Raw genomic sequence first — 20156 nt, 5'->3', positions numbered from 1 at the left:
ATAGCTCGTGTTCGCCTGGTTATGGAGAGAAGAGTGAAAAGGGAACAATTATAATAGGGGGGTAAAATAGGACATCAACCACCAGCCGTGAGTTTCCTGTTTTCTTTGGATCTGAAGAATCGTGTCTTTCTCTTCGCCTCGGCTTGTTTATTTAGGCTAGAAACTCAGAGTAAACTTCATCGCTACCGATACATCCTCCGAAATATCTGAAGCTTCGGAACTGCGACTCCATCCTGTGATTACAGAGAAAAACAAGTCAGAGGATGCACACCACCACACATTTCTATTTGAATGAGAAAGGGCCTGATGAGAGAACTCCACCACAAACATTTAAAAGTACCTCAACGCCCCTTTTCTTTGTCTGAAGCCTCCCATTGTACATCCCAGCAAGGTAGCTCCACTTCAACAAAAAAGTCTGTGTATTGGTGGAGAAAAAGGGCCTTTACTTCCACACAAGGAGCCTTTTCACAGGCTTTTTTTCAAACATACAACCTCCCACCTCTTCAAATTCACATTATGATATGGAAATAAGTCAAAGTTGTCAGCAGCTTTTAGAGGTCACTCGGGTTTATTGCGCTCTTAGTGGAAATATAAACCCGAAGGGTCTCCAGTGAAGATCTGGTTTCCAACAGTACGAGAAGTTTGAGCTGTCGTGAAACAGAGAAGACTGGTACCTGATTTATTTTATAAGGCGGGGACTCACAGATAAATCACAAATCATAGATGGTTTACATGTCTTATTATATAATTATTGAATAGAAGGAAGAGCGTTCAACATGTCCAGGCTTGTCCGCATGTAACCGGAGACTCAGCTCCTGGTTGATCATTTACAGTTTCACTAAATCAAGCTTGAGTGTGTCGCTGCTGTTGGTATTCATATATATATATATATATATATATATATATATATATATATATACATAATATATATATATATATATATATATACATACAACTGTTGATGTAGCTTTACGATAAAGCTTTAAGGTTTTACACGCAAAATACACGATGAACGGATGATGTGTTGTAATAAATAAAACAGTGTATAAACCTTTTCCACATTGGATGCTTAATGGAATAATAAACCAATTATCAGATTTTAAATAATAAAACACTCAGAGGCGCCATTTTTTGATGCATATTTTAAGAAAATATTCTGAACATACTAATACTTCCTTAAGTGACACTTTCAATGCAGGACTTTCACTTTTACTTGCAGGACTTTTACTTCAAATTGAGTATTTTTCCAATCGCAGTATTGCAACTTATATGTAAGTTTCTGAATACTTGCTCCTCTGCAGCATGATACCATACAATATCGTGCCAGAATCGATACTTCAGAGAGAAAGAAGCACATGCATGTACCTATTGCATCATCATTATTAATGCATTATGAAGTTTGATCTCCACTCAAGTCTACTTCCAGCAGTCCATTGTGTTTAGCTGAAGGAAGTCCTTTCGCACTCTGCGGGTCAATATAAGCGGGTGGTATTTATTTGCCTCTCGGGCAGCTGAAGCGTTCTCAGCCTTTGGTCCTCGGAGAGTTTCCTCTAATGTTGCATGAGGAGGGAAACCGAAACCGAGATCTGAGGAGGACGCTCGGTCCCCTGGCTCTCGCTTCTGGTGTGAGCTGTAATCCAATCAGAGCCGCTGGGTCCGAGCCGGGAAAGTAAACAGAACCGCAGACTGATCCGGGTTCACGGGGCAGTCTCATTCAATTTGTTCTTTAATATACAGCTCATGCTCACTCTGCCTCGTGCTGAAAAGAAACAACCACGACTCATCTGTGTGTTAAAGACACACAGCTGAGCGACCTTGAAATGAATACAACGGATGTGTTTATATTAACTTAGTGACACTAAATCTTCTCTGAAACCCTCATGTGGTCCCATATGAAGGAAGGAGATATGCATATATTGAGGAGATGATCCAAGAGTCGAGTGAGCAGGAGATCTGAGACTTTGCACAGCAGCATCTTATATTACAACGTCAAAGGCTACCAGTGAGGGGATACACATTTCAATCCTAAACAAACTTCAAAAACGTAGAAGCGTACAGGGGGCCATCCTGCACGAGGAATGTCAAACAGACTGAAATATAAGATCAATGGAAACATTCAGAGTTGGAAAGAAAGATGTGGCTTCGAGCTAATGCCTTCCATGTTGGGCCCACAGAGTATCGAGTTCTACGGCTCCCCGTGTGCACATGTGTTTGCTGCTCTTGTGGTGTAATATCAGCGGATAAAAAGAGATACTCAGTGCTGAAATCATGCTTTCTGGACAGTTTGTGCGATGTTGTGACACTGTGGTCACAGTGCATGCTGGGATTGTTTACCGGCTGCAGGCTATGTGCATCACACGTGCTCGTCTTCGGGACTATAAATAGTCAGATCCCCCAGCGTGCTGATATGATCTGGAAATCAAGCACCCTGTGGTGTTTATTTGAGGGTTTGTGGGCACTTTGGTGAGGAAGTGGGCTCCTCTGAAGACGCTGGATTTAATCCAGCAGTAAACGTCAGATGGAGCTGCGTCAAAGACTTTCTGTTGAGGCTGAAATCAACTGAAAAGAGAGGGAGGTTGGAGCTGACGCAACCGGACATTTTACACAACTGACATTGTCCAGAGGACCAAAAAGAGTTTCTGAGGTGCGACGAATGCCCTGCAAGAAAGAGGCGGTTGACGGAAGAAGAATGAAGGCCTCGGAGACAACCCCCTCTGCCTGGTTTCTTACACTCGCCTTTAGACGCCTTTCTGTGCACAGTTTTTTTTAAAGGGGCACAAAAGACCTTGTCAGCAGCGACAAAGCACAGAGGTAACTTATGTCCTGCATGTCCCAGAATGAGAAAGAATCAAACACCTGCAGTGGAAAACACAGTTATGTCTCTTGCTAACGGTTTGCTGCTGCAGGAAGACGGAGGAGTGAAGACATGAAAGGTGTGACTCGATTTTTGAATATTTCATCCAAAAATCTGGATAAATCATCGGTGTTTTCGGCAGCCTTTTTCGATCTTGTGCCAAATTGTAAGACCTCTGTTTAACCGGACATTTTGTTCGATACTAAACGCTCTAAATCCCGGCGTCGGGGAGGTTTCCACCTGCTGCATGCTGGTCTAAATGGACTCTCATGTTTTTTGGTCGGCCTCCCAGCACCAGACGGCACTCGGATGTGAGAGCCAGAATTTGAATAACAAGTGTTTCCAGGAATGGCCAACTGCTCAGAGTCCTCACAAGGTCAGTGCAGAACAATAGAGCCCGTTTCTCTGCTGAACACCCGGCTGAATTCAAATAGCTTCAACTCGGAAAAAAAAAATCTGTCTGAAGTCTGATTTAAATTTTTTTTTGTCACACTACCAGAGTGTGAACGCTGCAGCTTTTCCTTCAGGTGCAATTTTGAAACACACCTAAACACACCACCTGCAGCTCTGTTTATTCTGGGTTTCACTCCTATTATCTGTGTGAAAGCCAAACTGAACTCTGCATATCAGACACACACACACACACACACACACAGACACACACACACACACACACACACACACACACACACACACGAACTTAGCAAAATTTGCACTTCTCTATTATTTAAATTGAAATTAAATGTATTTCCTAAATAATACTCTCTGCGCTACATATCTTTCATCCCAGCTATTTTTATTTCTAATTTATTCTAATTTTGTATATCTCTCATACCTGTTGTTGTTTTTTATATTCCGTCCATAAATTGCTGCTACTCTGACAACAAATTTCCCCTAAAGTACATATTCATTCATTCATTCATTTAACCACGCCCCGTTTCTGATACACTGGCTGGCACGCTGCATCCAAGGCCCTCCCACTGGGCGTGGCCAGCGTGGAAGCTGATATATTCCCTCGCGTAACAAAGTACCTACTTTCGATTCAGAGATGCGCGCGGACGGACGTGTCCATCCTGTTGTGTTCTATTGAGAAGAAACACACCATATGGACTTTGCATTGGGGATTTGTTGCGCTGCTTCATAGCTTTTTTTTGGTCTTTTTTATTTATATAAAAGGTGTAATCATGTTGTCCAATAGCAACAAGAAGACTGCCCTCTCCGTGGGCAGCGCCGCGAGCCTCTGCCTGCTGCTGCTGCTCCTGGTCGCCGTGCAGCATCGCCGCGCGCAGGTGCGGGACGACGCGGCCGCGCCGGACGCCGGGACGCGCTCCCTGCTGCAGGACGCCGCGCAGGAGGAGGAGCAGCAGCAGCGGGACGCGCAGACCAAGAAGGGCTTCTCGGCGTACTTCACCAAACTGACCCGGGCGCGCAGGGACGTGGAGAAGCCCGCGCGCTCCTCCGCGTCCGGCGCCGACGCGCCTCCGGCCGAGGACATCGGCGCGCACGACGTCTTCATCGCGGTGAAGACCACCAAGAAGTTCCACCAGTCCAGGCTGAATCTGCTCCTGGACACGTGGATCTCAAGAAACGTGCAACAGGTAATGGAAAAGTGTTTAATTCATGGAGGGAGGGGGGTGAAAGTGTAGATGTCGTGACGCGCGTGTTTGTGGGCTGCAGGTGATGCCTGTTCGATGGCCGCTCACACTGCTGCATTGTCCCCAGATGATACACTGGAATAGCCTCACATCCCCTGCTAACCGTGCTGAATCTCCTCTGCTCTGTCACTTTTTATTCTCCTCTGAGTGATGTCCCTGAGAACGGAGGGAGCACTTTCAGGACTCCCCCCCTCTCCCTCTCTCTCCCTCTCTCTCCCTCTCCCCCTCTATTATCCCTCCTCTCTTTGGGTGTCCCATGTGAATGCCCCCAGTGCAATGGATGCTTCACAGCACCGACTCCAGCGCTGTCCCCCTTCCAGCACTAACAAAGCGTCTTTCTGATGGGGAGAGAAAGGCTTTCCCCAGCCCCTTGTCTCCCCTCTCTCCATGGGAACGTGGGAGCCGAGTCTGGGTCAAGCTCACTGGAGGGATGGGAAAAGAAAACGGGGGGCTTTCGGTGAAGGGGATGCCTGGGACAAAGGGGTGCATCTATAGGCCCGTTTATGCGGCACGCTGAGTGTGAAAATGTGGCCTTGAGAACCAAGCTCCTTTTTTTTTTTTTTTTAAAGGCTGCACAAAGACACACAGGGTAATGTGGAGGAAACGGTTGCTATTCACACAGATTTTTATCCAGAGTACCCAGATGTGCTTTTTTTCAAAAGTCCTTTTAATTTGCCTTGAGCGCTGTCACAGGGTCAGGGTTGGGGTTGGGGGGGGTTCTTCTTCGTGTGTTAGATGGCAGTAAAATTGTAAAGATAACAGGCTGTCACACGTTAATGCACCTCAACATCTGCTTGGACGCCAGTTGACCGTGCTAATTGGTTGTAATCAGTGCACTGGATGATGTTAGTGAACAGCAGGGCTGGCGGGATGGGCAGCTGGTGGGTGGCTGCGTGGTGGACACAAAAAAAAAAAAAAAGGACAGAGCGGGCCCACAATGCAAGAGGGAGTTCCTGCAGGAAGGGTGCCAGGTGGTCAGGAGAGACGGAACAAAGGACGGCCCTAATGCCAGCCATATGATGCTCCGGGTTCCCACCGTGTACATATGGCTGTCCTTTGGATTCTCACGCTCAGCTGATGGGACATCTGTGGAGTTTTGGACCACTTTTTGTAGCATCGCACACGAGGGACGAAAAGTTTTATTCACACAAACGCCAATTTAATAGCCTTTCCCGTGCCGTTGCTCTTCCGCTCAAAGTGAGATGGAGCCGCTATCTGCTGCTGTTTACATGAGAACAGAGAGGGAAGATTATCTCTGCCATCGAGGTGTTGACACAATAGCGCCTGTGGCCTATCCTTAATCTTTGAGCCCATTCAGAGCCGAAATAGCATTTCTGTAGTCTTTCTGTAAAAGGTTACCCTTTTGAGGCTTTTTAAACGCCAGACTTAATTTATCTGGGAGTTACTGCTTTTGAAACAGAAGGCCTCTTTTTCATCAAAAGTCCTGATAACATTTTTTTCTTGGCAAAAAAAAAACCCTTCTATCAACCACCGTGGAGCAATATAACTCTGTACTGAGAACCGGGTCTTAAAAACCAAACGGATCACAATTATTCCGGCTCCAAGGAGCCGATCGAATTGATTGGTAAAACTGGCACGTATTCGCAGCTTCAGATGAATTCAGCAGCTGGCACCGCCGTCATCGTGGTGCGCCATGCATTCCTCTCTTAAAAGTATGATAATTAGCCGGCGCTCCCGACAATGGGCGCTTTAAAAGAAATAATGGCTTGGCTGTGTGAAGAAGTACAAGTGGTCAGAAAGTGGGTGGGTGTCACTGAAGAGGACCGATGGGTTTATGATGTGACTAATATGTGCATGCCAGTTACCCCATCCTGTACACATAACTTGTCCTGATAAAATTGGGCTGCAAAGGCTTTGCATTAGAAAGGGGAGGGGCGGTGGAAGTGGCTGCAGGAGGGAGGGCAGTCTGATGCCCTTCCTTCCCGTGGAGCTGGAGACAGCCAGCCAGGCACCACGCTCGGCTCAGACAGCACCGTGCCGGCCTTCCTGTGGTCGGGAGTGCGGCTCTCATCTCCCTCCTCTCCTCGCCGCTTATCTCTGCTTCGCACACACCGCCATCTGTTTGTTTTGTGTGTGCTATATGAATTAGCATTCTGTGAAAGTAACTGTTCTATTTAAGTTGAAGTGAAGAAACAAAGAGAGAAAGAGCGAGAGAGAAAAAAGAAAAATGCCTTCCCAGGGAGGTTTTTCTCTCTCTTTAGTTAACTCCTGCAGCTGTATGCAAATGCTGGCAAACATATTTAGAATTTACCCAGTGGAGACTTTACCCAGCATGAAAACTCACAGCATTGTTCTATTCAAGAGGCTCTGGCCGTGTACGTGGCCCCAAGGAGGAGGAGGAGGAGGAGGGTGGGCAGGATGGGGGTGAAGAAGGGGGGTGCATGGCCACACACTGTTTTCAATTTACTAATCAGCAGTGAGATTCCTCCCCTCCCTCCCTCTCTCCTCCCCTCCCTCCCTCTCTTTCTGTCAGTGCCCCGGCAGCTCTGGCAGCTGCCTCCGCGATTAGGCCGTCTATTCAGCGCGCTTTCAAGCAAACAGCGCCGGCCTCTGATCCCTTCTCCACTGAAACCACCACTCTTCCTTTTAAACAAATACAGGCTCATGACTTCAGCGTCGAGCAACATCTGCTTCCACGATCTGCTCGGGCAGCTTTGAAAGAGGAAAACTGGAGTACAAAGATGAGTCTTTTCATCCAAGTGCAGAGCACACGTTTGCAGTTGCGCCTCATCGTTGACACAAAAGGGCCCCGCCGGTGGGGTTTAAGGCCCCCGCGACCTGGCGTGTAGAGGCACGTGGCGCAGATAAGGTAGCGTGATGTTCGGCAGGTGCTGCCTCACCTCAGGTGAAGAGTAAACAGACCGCCGAAGGGGCCCCCCCTTTCATCATCATCACCATTCAGCGGCCTGCACCTGCTCTGTGCGGGGAGGCGTCATAAAGAGGAGTCTAATCCTCGACCCCCCGCTCCTTTTGTCGTGCACTCCCCTTTTATGAGTAACTGCAACATTTAACGAGCGCCTGCAGCCTCGTGGCCGGACTCACGACTCTGTCAGTCAAACGGCCGCGAGCACACGGGAGGATTGTGCCGGTGCTTTATCTGCTGTTTGCTCCAGTTTGAGCTGCATTCAACACGTTGAAGCCCGGCAGCAGGTCCGGCGGGGGTTTGGGGGTCGGTCAAGTGACGGGATACATGAATGGAGTGTGTGGGTGTGTGTGTGTGTGTGTGTGTGTGTGTGGGGGGGGGGGCGGACAGTCTGCCTCCTCCTTTGTTCTATGTCTGGGATGCTTCGGGGCGGCAGCACAGTTGCCATGGAGAGAGTGAAAACGTGGGACAAAAGGCCTTTATTAGAGCAGGGGGTTGTTTAACTCAATGTGTTTTCCACTGCATAAAAGGCATGTTGATTGATGCTAATCACACCGGACTGGATGGATGTGAGGGAGAAGGACTTGTTGAGTTTGATCGTGCGACCTGCGCCTCACGTGATCCTCCGCAGCGCTTTTGATTTTGTGGATTTAAAAGGCCACTGATCTGACGTCTCTCTTTGTTTTTTGTGTGTGTTTACAGACGTACATCTTCACAGACGGGGAGGATGCGGAGCTGAAAAAGAAAATTGGTACGTGTCATGTCGGGAACTGAGATGCTCTTTGTTTGAATAGAAAGAGCACTCTGGATTAATGGCAAATCTTATTTTTAGAAGGTCGTAAAAAGTCCTTTTTTTTCTGTGAAAGATGGTATTCAAATACATAAAGCCTCCATTCATGGTGTGATCTTTAATAATAAGCATCCTATTTCTTTCATTGTTGCCACAGGGAGTCACGCAATCAACACAAACTGCTCTGCAGCTCATAGCCGACAAGCTCTCTCCTGCAAGATGGCCGTGGAATATGATAAATTCATAGAGTCAGGAAAAAAGTAAGTACTTGACATCTATTTTAATTGTGATTTCCTTTAGTTTTATTTAATCCTATCTCAGGATCTAATGATTCTTCTGTTTCTCAGGTGGTTCTGTCACGTAGATGACGACAACTACGTGAACGTGCGGACCCTGGTGAAGCACCTGTCCCAGTACCCCCACACCCAGGACATGTACATCGGTAAACCCAGTCTGGACCGGCCCATCGAGGCCACAGAGAGGCTGGGGGACAACAAGATGGTACGCGGAAGATTCTCATATCCGCTGAGTTGGAGTTTCAAGATCGTGAAATCCATCTTTGTCAGATGATTCGGTATGTTGACAAAACGTTTGTGTGTCCTTTTCAGAAACCTGTCAACTTCTGGTTCGCTACTGGCGGAGCAGGCTTCTGCGTGAGCCGAGGTCTGGCGCTGAAGATGAGCCCGTGGGCCAGGTGAGACACACACACACACACACACACACACACACACACACACTCACACACTCACAGCCTGCATTATCTACAGAGCGCTCAGTCTTGAGGGTGAAAATCAGCACTGACCAAGTGCTTTTCTTCCTTTCTGTCTCCAGCGGCGGCCACTTCATGAACACAGCCGAGAAGATCCGCCTGCCGGACGACTGCACCATCGGCTACATCATCGAGTCGGTTCTGGGGGTTCCTCTGACCCGCAGCAACCTGTTCCACTCCCACCTGGAGAACCTGCAACAAGTGTCCAGAACGGAGATACACAAGCAGGTGAGAGGCGTATTAGATAGATAGATACTTTATTTGTCCCCAAGGGGTAATTAGCTTGTCACAGTAGCAAGCAACTTGCATAGAGGACACAAAAAAATGCAAAGGAATGCAAAATACTCAATACATATACAACAAAACAGTAGAGCGTATTAATTTAGGAAATTAAACGGTAAAGAAAGTGCACAAATGCCAAGTATGTGCAGTGTATATAAGTGTGTGCAGTGAATAACTAAACAACACAAGCGATGCAAGAGATAATGATGTTGAGTCAATTGACGATTATACACGATCCATAGCCAGTTTTCTTGGTGATTTTAAATAAATATATATATATTTTTTTTGATGTTGCTCACGTTTCCCCTGTGATCTTTGTTCCAGATCACCCTAAGTTATGGGATGTTCGAAAACAAGAGTAATATCATCAATTTCAAAGGGGCTTTTCCCGTGGAGGAGGATCCATCAAGGTGAGACATTGTTCTGTATTTAATGACAGCTTTAAATCAGTTTCCACCTCTTTTCACCCAATCTGACTCCATCCTTCTGCTGTGTCTTCCAGGTTCAGGTCTGTGCACTGCCTCCTTTACCCGGACACCCCCTGGTGCCCCCCTCAGGTTGCCTTTTAAGGCGACCGCTCCTTTCTCATCCTCGTCCCCGCCGTGCCTCGGTATCTGAAAGGCTCGCGGGGACCAGTGTTTGGTGTGAGACCGCGCGGCTGCAGCGTTGTCGCTGCGGCTGTGCGCGGTCTTTGATAGTTTTACTGGGCTGCTGTGCGGCCCGACCTCGGGACTATTCCTTCCTGTCCGCAGCCAGGACCTCGCCCCGTTATGTTCTGGTGCAGGACCCCAGCTCTCGGCAGGAAGTTGCTTTCAGCGTTAAGCTTTGCAGGCAATCAGTTGAGCTTTGTGATGTATATGTTGCTTGTAAATGTATCTGCAATTCTCATAGAATGTATTGACATATATTCAAGCCTTTTTGCCAGCTTCACATTAACATTTTTTATTTTTCGCTTTTTAAAAATGCAACGCCATACAGCTCTTTGTTTGTAGGCTCTTGTTGGCTTTTATCGCATATAATTGGCATTTTTGTTCAGATATTTTTACTCCGATGACTCCGGACAAATGCTCTAATATGAAGATATTGTTGTGCTTTTAAGTTAACAGTGTTATTATTCCCATTAACTGAGCTGGCAGTAGGCAGATTCCCTAAATGCATCCTTTGGGGACCTAATCTGAGGTATATCAGGACTAAGCACTTTTCCCTTTGCGATATTTTTCGGTCAATTGACCTAATTTACGTTCTTTTTAATGACATGCTTCAGATTTGTGTCCAAACTATAACAAAGAAAAAGAGAAATAACCCGTCAAGATCTCTCATCTATTTGTGTTTTTAATATATAATCTTTGTCTTTGGGGCTTTAAAAGCGCTTCCAATTACGTCTTTATACTGTGTAATAATGAGTAGGAAGAGATTTTGATTCAGGGTTTAAAAATCAGCTTTTTGAATTGCTTTGAAATGTTTCTTTATTTGTTGTTGTTGTTGTTGTTGAAAAAATTGCACAGCTGAGTTTCAAATGAGCTGATGTTTGCTCCTGAAAAGACGCTCTCGCCTCACACGGTCCGACAGTGAAGAATTAGTGAAAAAGCAAAGAGAAATCCCATTTGAAACGAAGGCATAAACGATAACCTGCATGTGTGATATGAGCCGCGGTCTCTAATAGTTTGCACAAAAGACTGCTGAGCGTCATGTGACTGTTCCTCATTCACACGCAGCTGTGAGGCCTGTGAGGCGAGACCTTTACAAGAGCAACATGAGTGTTTCCACATGGAGGTGTCCGCCCTCTGTGTCGTCTCTCACCCATATTGGGTGGCATTGTACATTTTGATTGCAGTATTGTGTACTGTGCCCTTTGTTTTTTAATGAGTAGTATAATGTCATTTCCCTCCTTTTGTGGTTTACATACGCTCTTCATGCCCCGGACATGATCTTTGTACCGCTTTGACCTGCGCTAAGTGACTGTGGTGTTTATTCTCCAGTATCTGGAGGGTTCGAGCAGTTTATTCCCAATACTGGCTTCTCAGGGATTATGAGCTGATCCTGGTATTAACTACCATGGGACCCGCGGTGGGACCTACAACTTTGAATAAAAGTGCATAACCACTGAGAAACATTACATATTTGGTCTTGTTTTTATTTGACTTTGTCTTCTTTTCTAATGTTCAAAACAATGGATCTTCTTGTAGTGCCACTGCTTTATTAATGCAGAGGTGAAAGGTCTACATTTATTAAAGCACTGTTATTAAGTATTTCTACATTTCATGCTACTTCGTCTACTCCACCACTTCAATGGGAAATATATATTTATTTATTAGTTTCATTCAAATAACTCGAGGTAAACCTCCCCCATATTCCATATTACGACCGAACCCCAGGATGGGAACCACTGCTATAAAGCAGTTAAAACATTTAAGGAAATATGATTATTCACTTTCTTTCATTCTGGTTGCCACTCACAATTTGAGTATTTTAATTAGATATTTTATGCCGTCCAATTATGGAAATATTGTATTATTAACTCCATTTAATCAATCTGACAGCTGTAAATGAACTCACTGACTAAGAGTTGACATCTGTATTGAACATATAAGCTATAAGACATTAGAGTGAAGCAGCCAACAATTAATAAAATGGGTCAAATCTGCTTTAAGGCAGTCAACGATATCAATAATGCATCCATCTTATTATATAATACATGATAAAGTCAGGAGCCCTTTTTCGACCTTTACTTGTAAAAGATTATTTTTAAATAAATCATAGAGTTTCATTATTGGTAAGAAGAAAAAAAAAATCTGACAATTCTGTTTGACTAATTCTCAGCATAGGAGTGCAGTTTAAACATTATCATCATGCCGGCTGCACTCTGGCAGACGCACAGCAGAGGATCCATCACCAAAGCCTTGCATGGGAGACAAATTACTCGGAGCAAACATCCCCACCACAACCCACAACCACGGCTCTGCCTTCCACAGACGTGAAGTGGGAAACACTGCCGTCTTTCATGTGTCCAAAGCTCATGTTCACACACACTGACCTCTGCTCTCTCGCCCTTTCTCTCTTTTCTCTCTCCGTCAACTTGTAAAATGTGTCCAATAAACCCGTGCAGAAGTTTCCAATCATACTTCATATGAAATGGAGCAATCAAAGCAGTTATAATAAGCAGACACTTGATTGGCTTCAGCTTCAGAGAGAGAGAGAGAGAGAGAGAGATCTCCTCTGGCACTGCACCCATGGGAAAAAAGAGCATGTGGCTTAAGAATAAAACTCTTGTATTATAAAACTGGCGAGCTGTGGATGTGAAAACAGTAATCAGACCTGCAGTGCATTGATCCTTTCCTACAAAAAGATAAAGGTTTTTACACACACAACAAATCATTAAAGTGTTGGTCTAACACGCGTCTAATCTTTTTAAACTCACACATTTCTTTTAAATCACAACAGAGGAGATTTACACACCATCACAGAGTTAGGGGTGTTTTGGTTCCCTGGTAAATCAGTAAAAAGACCAGTTTGTTTGTGCACTATTCCAACGAGAGGAAATAAAGTAGGTAGTATGAGATTTAAAAGAGCCTAACAGCGTTTCCTCCCGCTCTTCTCTGATCTCTCAGTAATCCTTCAAGCACACTAATCTGTCACATCTACGAGTGAAGGACTCCTTACATGTGATTACTGCAGTCAGGAGCTTTTTCCACTGTTTATCTTCCCTTCACGTTTGCTATTGCAATCTCGACTGTTCCCATACCAGCAGCCGCAGAATAATACACACAGAGGGGCTGAGCTTTGAAGCTAACGCTATTAGCATTTCAATTTACACCCTGAGCGGAGGCCGAGGCTTCAGCTTCACACACGGAGACGGAGGAGGAGAGGAGCCACTTGAGACACTAAATGTGGCTTTGGAGTGACAGTTTTTATATAACAAGTAGTCGAGTGAATCAAGTTTGTTTAATTCATACAGACTGAACTATTTGTTGGCCTGCTGCACGTTGACCGGCGACACGTTACCCAACGAGAAAACAGCTAATTGTGTCTTTTACATTCCTATTTTTATGGTGATTCAACAAGAAAGATACGTGTTAGTGTAGCTAGCCGATTCCCCCGTTTCATGATGCTAAGCTAACCAGTATCTAGCTGTAACGTTAGCTTAACGTTGAACTGACAAATGAAATGTGAAAGTGGTATCTTCCTTTTTAACGTTAGCTACCATGATGAGCTATTCCTTGCAGTATGTTTGCATTGAGGTATTAAAGGGGGGGTTCAGTAGTCCTTCGTCCACATATAATTATTGTTTTAATATAATTATACTGTAAAATATGGACGTGATCTCTCAGCCGCTGTGAGGCTCAAAGTGGGTTAACTCCATCTTGGTGAAGACACACAACTGTTGCTCAGAGCGGCCACGCCCTAATTATGCCTAACTTTAAGCCTTTGTTTTATTTAAACAAGGGAGTTTTTATAAAACTTCAACTTTATAAAGTTGTCATGAACAGGTATATTGGCTATAGAGACCAAAACCCTTTGTTGGGCATTTTAACATAGGGGTCTATGGGGATTTAGCCAGCCTCAAGTGGCCATTAGAGGAACTGCAGTTGTTGGCACTTACACATTGTCTTCCCTTTCCTGCACAGGAGGCTGCCACTTGGAAAACAGTTAATATAATGTTTAAGAGTATAACCCAGGTGTAATGTCTCCGGAGATCTGTCTTTCTGTGGAATGATTCAGCAGTTTCAGCTGCTTTGCATACGAGGCAGGTGAGATTATAAGAACACAAACATCCAACTGCAGACATGGCTGACCACCCAACTGTCAGCGAGCCGTGCATGGTGAAACATGGCTGGAGGCTGTTGCTGATTATCTTCCACTGATAAAGGTTCCAGTATCCAAAATGTCGATCATGTTCTGTTTACAAAACATGAAAAGTCCCGCATGACTTGTGTCTGTCTCTGTTTGAGTCATACTTGAGAGGAAATCTGCCCGCCTACAGTTTTTCACCTCAGGGCGAAACCACGTCTTGACCCGGCGGCCTGAAAGCCGTTAAGGGTTTGAATCCTGTTGTGACTGGTTTCTAACCCATTTCTGCACGAGCAACAGTTTTACTTTTCATTTTAAATCAGACAAGGGGACGTTATGTCTTGCTGTCATTACAACTACATCTTGTGTGTGGACAGCAAAAAGGTGTCAGAGCCGTGGCCTGGAGTCTGACTGCTTGTTCATACCATGGATGCATTACTGGACAGGTTCACCAGGACCAGAGTCTTTTTATGAGGCGTCTGTTGCTGGAAAGTCAATCAAACAACCACAAAGTCATGCGAAACAAGAGGCAATAAATACATATGCTAAATAAAAAAACATTAAATGATTTAAGAGACCTCAAATAACCACAAATATGCAAAAAACTACTACAAATACACATTGAAGGATCACAAAGAAATGCAAAATTACTGAAGAGCAACGTAAAAAACACCACTAACCAACTACAAATAATCACAAAGAGGCGCAACACATCTAGAAAGACAACAAATATATATTCGTATTGAATCTCTTCCTGTCTGGTCCACAATGAGCTTTTTTCACAGCACAAACTTTGACTTGACATAGAGGGATCTGTGCACAACACCAGCACCCTGAAATGTGTGATTGTTGATTCATTATTTTACTGTATTATTATCTTTGTTTGTTTGCTTGCTTTACTTTCCTGTTATTTTCTTCCTTATTATTGTAAACTGATCAACACTTGTTCTCTGATACCTGTATATCATATTGTGCATACTCACCAATAAAGTGTATATATATGTATAACACAAAAAAAGTGTGGATCAAAGATGCCCTGCAGATCTAAATGTTTAATAAAAGAGCATGTAAGATATTTTACACATGTATTTGGCAACCCAAATAAAATCTCCTGCAACCTCAAAAAAAATAAAAAAAATAAAAGTGTGCTGTTAGAAAAGCTTATGATATTCAGTAATATTTGATACACATTAACATACAGACATCTCTTTAAGGATGGATATGGAGGCTCCACAGGTCTTAATCTCCGGCCTGCTTTCAGGTGGACGACAGGAAAGCCTTACGTCTGCTAACGGCGTGTCGCGTGCTGATTCCAACACAAACACCCGGGTGAAGCTTTCTTACGCCTCCCATCAGCGCCCCGAGTGCAACATGTGAAATGTCACAACTCCGCCAAGTCGCTCTCTCTTCTCGTTTGTTTGGCGGCGACTCTCAACCGCCAGGAAAGTGGAAACCCCCTGAGTGGGCGGTGAGGCGTGAGGGAGCAGGAGTGGAAGTGGTGACGTGTGGATGGCTGCCACTGAGGGACATTCCTCAGAGTGCAGGGGATTACAGAGCCGCCGGCCACTCGCACATTGTCTTCATGACTGCCCTCTGCTATATCAGTCAGGCTCCAATTAACAGGCGGCATTGTCTGCAGGATTAGGAGCGGCGGCACGGAGAGATCTCACAGCAACTGGCCGGGGCCTTAATCCTGCTCAGCATGTGCTCTGAAAGTGGGAGTTCACCATAATCCAGGTATCACGTATCCTGCTGGAGAAGCACTTGAACTTGGGTAGAAGCAGCACTCCAGTGAAGGACTTGAGAAATTTGAATTTATTTTTTTACTCTCAGTTGGGGGAAACGATTGATTTTCACATTAAGTGTTGTCGTTTTAAACCAAATTAAATGCATCCTGCAAAGGTCTGCACAACATGTGTTCCAGGTTTTAACATCAAGACTTTTAACTTGCCGAATATGAAACAATATACTGTTTATGCATGTTAAACAGGGTTCAAAATAAAATGTTAATGATTCTAACCATTGGCAGGTTACATATAAAACTTGTATTTCTGATGTCAAACACCTCTGCACGGTGTTTGATGAGCATAGACAGTGATCTATTGGATACGGATCAGTTTCACTGATATAAACTCAATCATTGTGAAACATTCCTCATCCTGCGGGTTTGTTTGCATAGCAGGAGGTCAAACTGCTGCATAAAGATAACATGACAAATTGTTATTTAATGAGATCCCTTCATGAATGACAGTTTACAATGTGTTTTATCATGGTAATTTGCATCAAAGTAAAATAACTGAGTCATGGCGCTCTGCAGAAAAATGCAAATCAGGATGCAAATGTGGAGAAGACCGATGAAAGCTCCTCCAGTCCGTCCTGCTGTGGGATCATTTTGGGCTCGGCTCCTTGAAGTGGGTTTAGTGCGAGTTAAGATTTACTGACCCCGGATTGTGGACTGGATTTTAGTTCCAGCAGGTCGGGTTTTTGATCGTCCATTAAAGTCTGTGCAACCTCAGGCCGAGATAACTCATCGCTGCTATTATAAGAATATGGAAAATACTCGGACTGCATCTGAATCCACAAACCGGGACTCCTGTCCTTGTAGATGAAGTGTTTCTGGATGCGTGTTGAAAACGGAACATTAACGTCCCGACCGTCAGCTTAGATAATGCGGTTAAATCTCTCATGTGGTTAATTTTTTTAAAAGATGGTGGTGAACCTCGGGGATCAAGACAAATTCTTATCCCAGATGACTTTAAAGGGAACAGGAAGAAGAAGGGGAAACGCTTTGAGAAAGTGCTGAAGCATCAGAGCGAGCAGGAGGAGGATTACAAAAAAAAGGAAGAAGGAGGTGAGGACGGGGATAACCAGACAGCTCCGTAAATCCTTCATTGGGAACGTGCTCCCCCTGACTGGAGGAGCTGAGGCGTGAACAACGTGAGCGGTGAGCCCCAGGACACCCGGCCACAAAAGAGACAAACCAGGCATGCCGTCTCCCCCTCCCTCCCCCTCCCTCGCCCCTCTCCCCCTCCCGCATACGCATGGCAGCAACAAAGCAGCAGGACTGCCTCCACAAACGGGACACGAACGTCCTGTGTTTGCGTTCGGGGTTCCTGGGCCTCATCCGTCCTGCGATGACACGGGGATCATGTTGAGATATGGAGGCAGAAAGTGAACATTATGAGCAGTGAAAGGCAGCAGCTACTTATACAGAAGTAGAAGTAGACTTCATTACATGGATGTGACATCTGTAGCGCGTATTAGTTTCTTCTCAAATGGAGATTTTGCATGGAACTATATGTAAGATTATTATTATTGGCGAGGATTAAACCAGTGGTGTGCGACCATTCAAACACACATGCAGCATCTAGTTCATGTGTCTATGTCTCATTTCTATTAATACTGAAGGCCCAAAAGGTCCAGAAAAGCAAAGATTATAGAAAAGTCCCAAAAATAAATGCAAATTTGTGTCGCAGAACTTTTTTTTCTCATTCCTTTCTCTCCCAATAATCATCACCCGGGACCTGAGATTTATCCTGTGACCCTTCTGAAGGAGGGGCCCTACATGGGGAACCACTGGATTAAACTCCCTCTCTGAATACACAGTAGTTCAAACCTTGAGTGTTTTTTTTTAAATCTCTAAAAGATATCGTACCGACATGAACGGACTCTACCAGAAGTCAGAAAGGTGGAGAACGCGTCGCCATGTTTATGGGACACTGCTTTGGAAAAGGACAGCAAGATTTGTATTTCCATGCAGACCCGGCACGTTTTAAGTGGAAGTCTCGCCTCGCGCAGCTCTCGCTCTCTCTGGCGTCTCCTGGCCGTCCTGCAGCTGCCTGGCATGGAGGAGAAGGAGCGCCGTGGTGCGACCACCTGGCGCAGCGCCCGGCCAGACTCAGGAAGTGTCTGGGGTGGGAGGGGGGTGGGGGTGCACCACCCTCTCCATTCAGCTCCTCACCTCAAAGCATTAGTAATGCATTCCTCCAGTCCGGCAACAAGCCGGGTAATTCAATTTCCTCGACAGTGAGACCGTGTGAATTTTCATTTGCATCTCTGGTTGTGAAAACCCCTCCGCCTCCATCGGGCTTTGTTTGTTTACTGCTTTGTTTCGCTCGGCCTCCACCCAATAAACAGCAGGGGAACCCAGGAGATGATGTAATCTCGATATGCATCTTTTGAGACAGAAAATGCCGCGAAAGATGAGAGGAAATAGCTACGACTGAAAAATCTGTTTCTCCATCAAAAAGTTACATTTCGTCTAAACACTGAAAGTTCAGCGAAAGATTTATAGAAAAACAAATAACTGCAAATATTAAAGCCGGCTCCAAATATGTGAAGAATGAGAAGATGAAATCAGTTGACGAGAAAGAAGGGGCCACTTCCTCTGTCTCTTTATAATCCAGACTTCCACACGACGGCAGCTGTCTGGCGGCCCGGAGCTGACACTGACCTTTGCCTGCTGTCGGCCCAGAGGTCAGCAGCACAACGCGGCCTTTCTGCCTCTCAGAGGGATCTGCATGCGGCTCGTGCTCCGCCGCTGCACAACTAAAACACCAACATGCATAACGTCTCTAAGAGGAATACCAGAACTACTTGTGTTGATATCGTTTCAATTTGGTCCTCGTTGAATCCCTTTTTGCTGTCGCTTTAATCATCACCACACAGATGTCACCGCTTCATCTCATTGTATGTAGTATGAGGACTTTGATCGTGGTTCTGATGATGTCACCAGTAAGGGGATCTGCGTGGTTATCCAGGATGTAATGTAAGAGACTTCCTGGTTCACGACAGATTTAAAAAAAAAAAAAAAAAAAAACACACACTAAATGGAACAATCAAATCCTCCGGGCAGCAATAACTGTAGCATTCTAGTAAAAAAATGTTTTTACCATGTGTTGGTTTGGGTGAAAAATCTTTCTTGTGTATAATTGTATCAAATCACTGGCTATTAAAATGTAATATGTTGTATTATTTCACCATTCTGTGTTTTTTTTTTCCCTTAAAGTTTATTGTAATTCTGTGTTAGGAGGACCCAGCAAAATAAGCTTTTCATTGTCCAGAATAACTGCCTGTTATCTGTGCATATGACAATAAATATCTTGAATGTAGTTAGTAAACGGGAGACGACGGCGCGGTGCAGTTCTGCTGCTACCTAGTGTCTGTTCCTGGTCAGGATGTCCAATAACAGGCCGGTCACTACAGTTAAAGTTGGTTTAATTTCAAAACACAGCATTCAAGCTCAATATAACCACAGGTTGTACATGTACACATTTCAGAGATTGCAAAAACTGATGTATAAATAAAAAAACAAAATGACATCTAGTGATTTTTTTTTTTCTCTCCAGAAAAAAAAATCTCAAAGAATGTAATCTAAAATGATATTGACCATATTCACATTAATGAAGCAACACACTGTGCTTGCAAGAGATTCTAAAATGACAAAAAAAAAGAAACGAAAAGAAATATTGAAAAACGTGGAATAAGGTTTTTAAGGAATTTAAAATGAAATGTCTATTTCAGCCACTTCTTTTTCTTCTCCTTCATCTGTAAATGTTTATAATCTGTACAATCGTCTTGCATTACAAACAACAAAGAGAATGTGACGACTACCCCAAAAACACAGAGATTGCATCGGTGTCATAATGTTTTAAAGAGCACAGATTATTTGGAAAAAGTCAGGCTCGTTTTCTCATTTCAGTACACGGGCAACCAGGAGCTGTCAACGTTACAAAGTGGCCTCAAGTTAAGACATTTAAAAAGATATTCAGATAGTAAAAGAGTTGCGCTTCCCTTGTTGGCACAGTCTAATAAAAAAACACCTCTTTACTGGTCACAAAGCACATCTAGGAGAAGCAAGCAGAAGTACAGTTCCAACAGGAATTCAGCAGCTTTACTTTGACATTTTCCAGATCACAGAGAGGGCGGAGTTATCAGAATCCCTTCACAGCATCCACTCACTCTCATCTACAGAGTTAAAAATGCTAAAACACATTTGTGGGACACTGCACTGCCAATATTACGCTTCTCTCCGTATGTAAAGTGTCACGTAAACCTGCATTAAGATTCTTGTGACCAGAGTTTCTGACTCTAAGCTGCTGCATTTGGTGGCAAAGATCATTGCCGGACCGAGT

At 44.5% G+C, this 20156-nt stretch overlaps 1 protein-coding gene across 1 annotated transcript; it reads left to right on the top strand.

Moving 5' to 3' along the window:
* Positions 1-4038: 4038 nt before the first annotated feature.
* lfng (LFNG O-fucosylpeptide 3-beta-N-acetylglucosaminyltransferase) lies at positions 4039-9881 on the top strand (the record flags this gene model as incomplete). The annotated part of the gene is made up of 8 exons (XM_079233327.1): positions 4039-4452; positions 8096-8144; positions 8341-8443; positions 8531-8684; positions 8792-8877; positions 9015-9180; positions 9559-9644; positions 9737-9881. 8 exons carry the CDS (start codon positions 4039-4041, stop codon positions 9801-9803), a joined length of 1125 nt encoding a protein of 374 aa, XP_079089453.1. The 3' UTR covers positions 9804-9881.
* Positions 9882-20156: the final 10275 nt, after the last annotated feature.

The sequence above is a fragment of the Taurulus bubalis genome (genome assembly GCF_910589615.1).
Source record: "Taurulus bubalis genome assembly, chromosome: 17".
Lineage (NCBI taxonomy): Eukaryota > Metazoa > Chordata > Actinopteri > Perciformes > Cottidae > Taurulus > Taurulus bubalis.
Note: the sequence above shows the minus strand (reverse complement) of the source record. Positions and strands in the feature narration are given on the sequence as shown.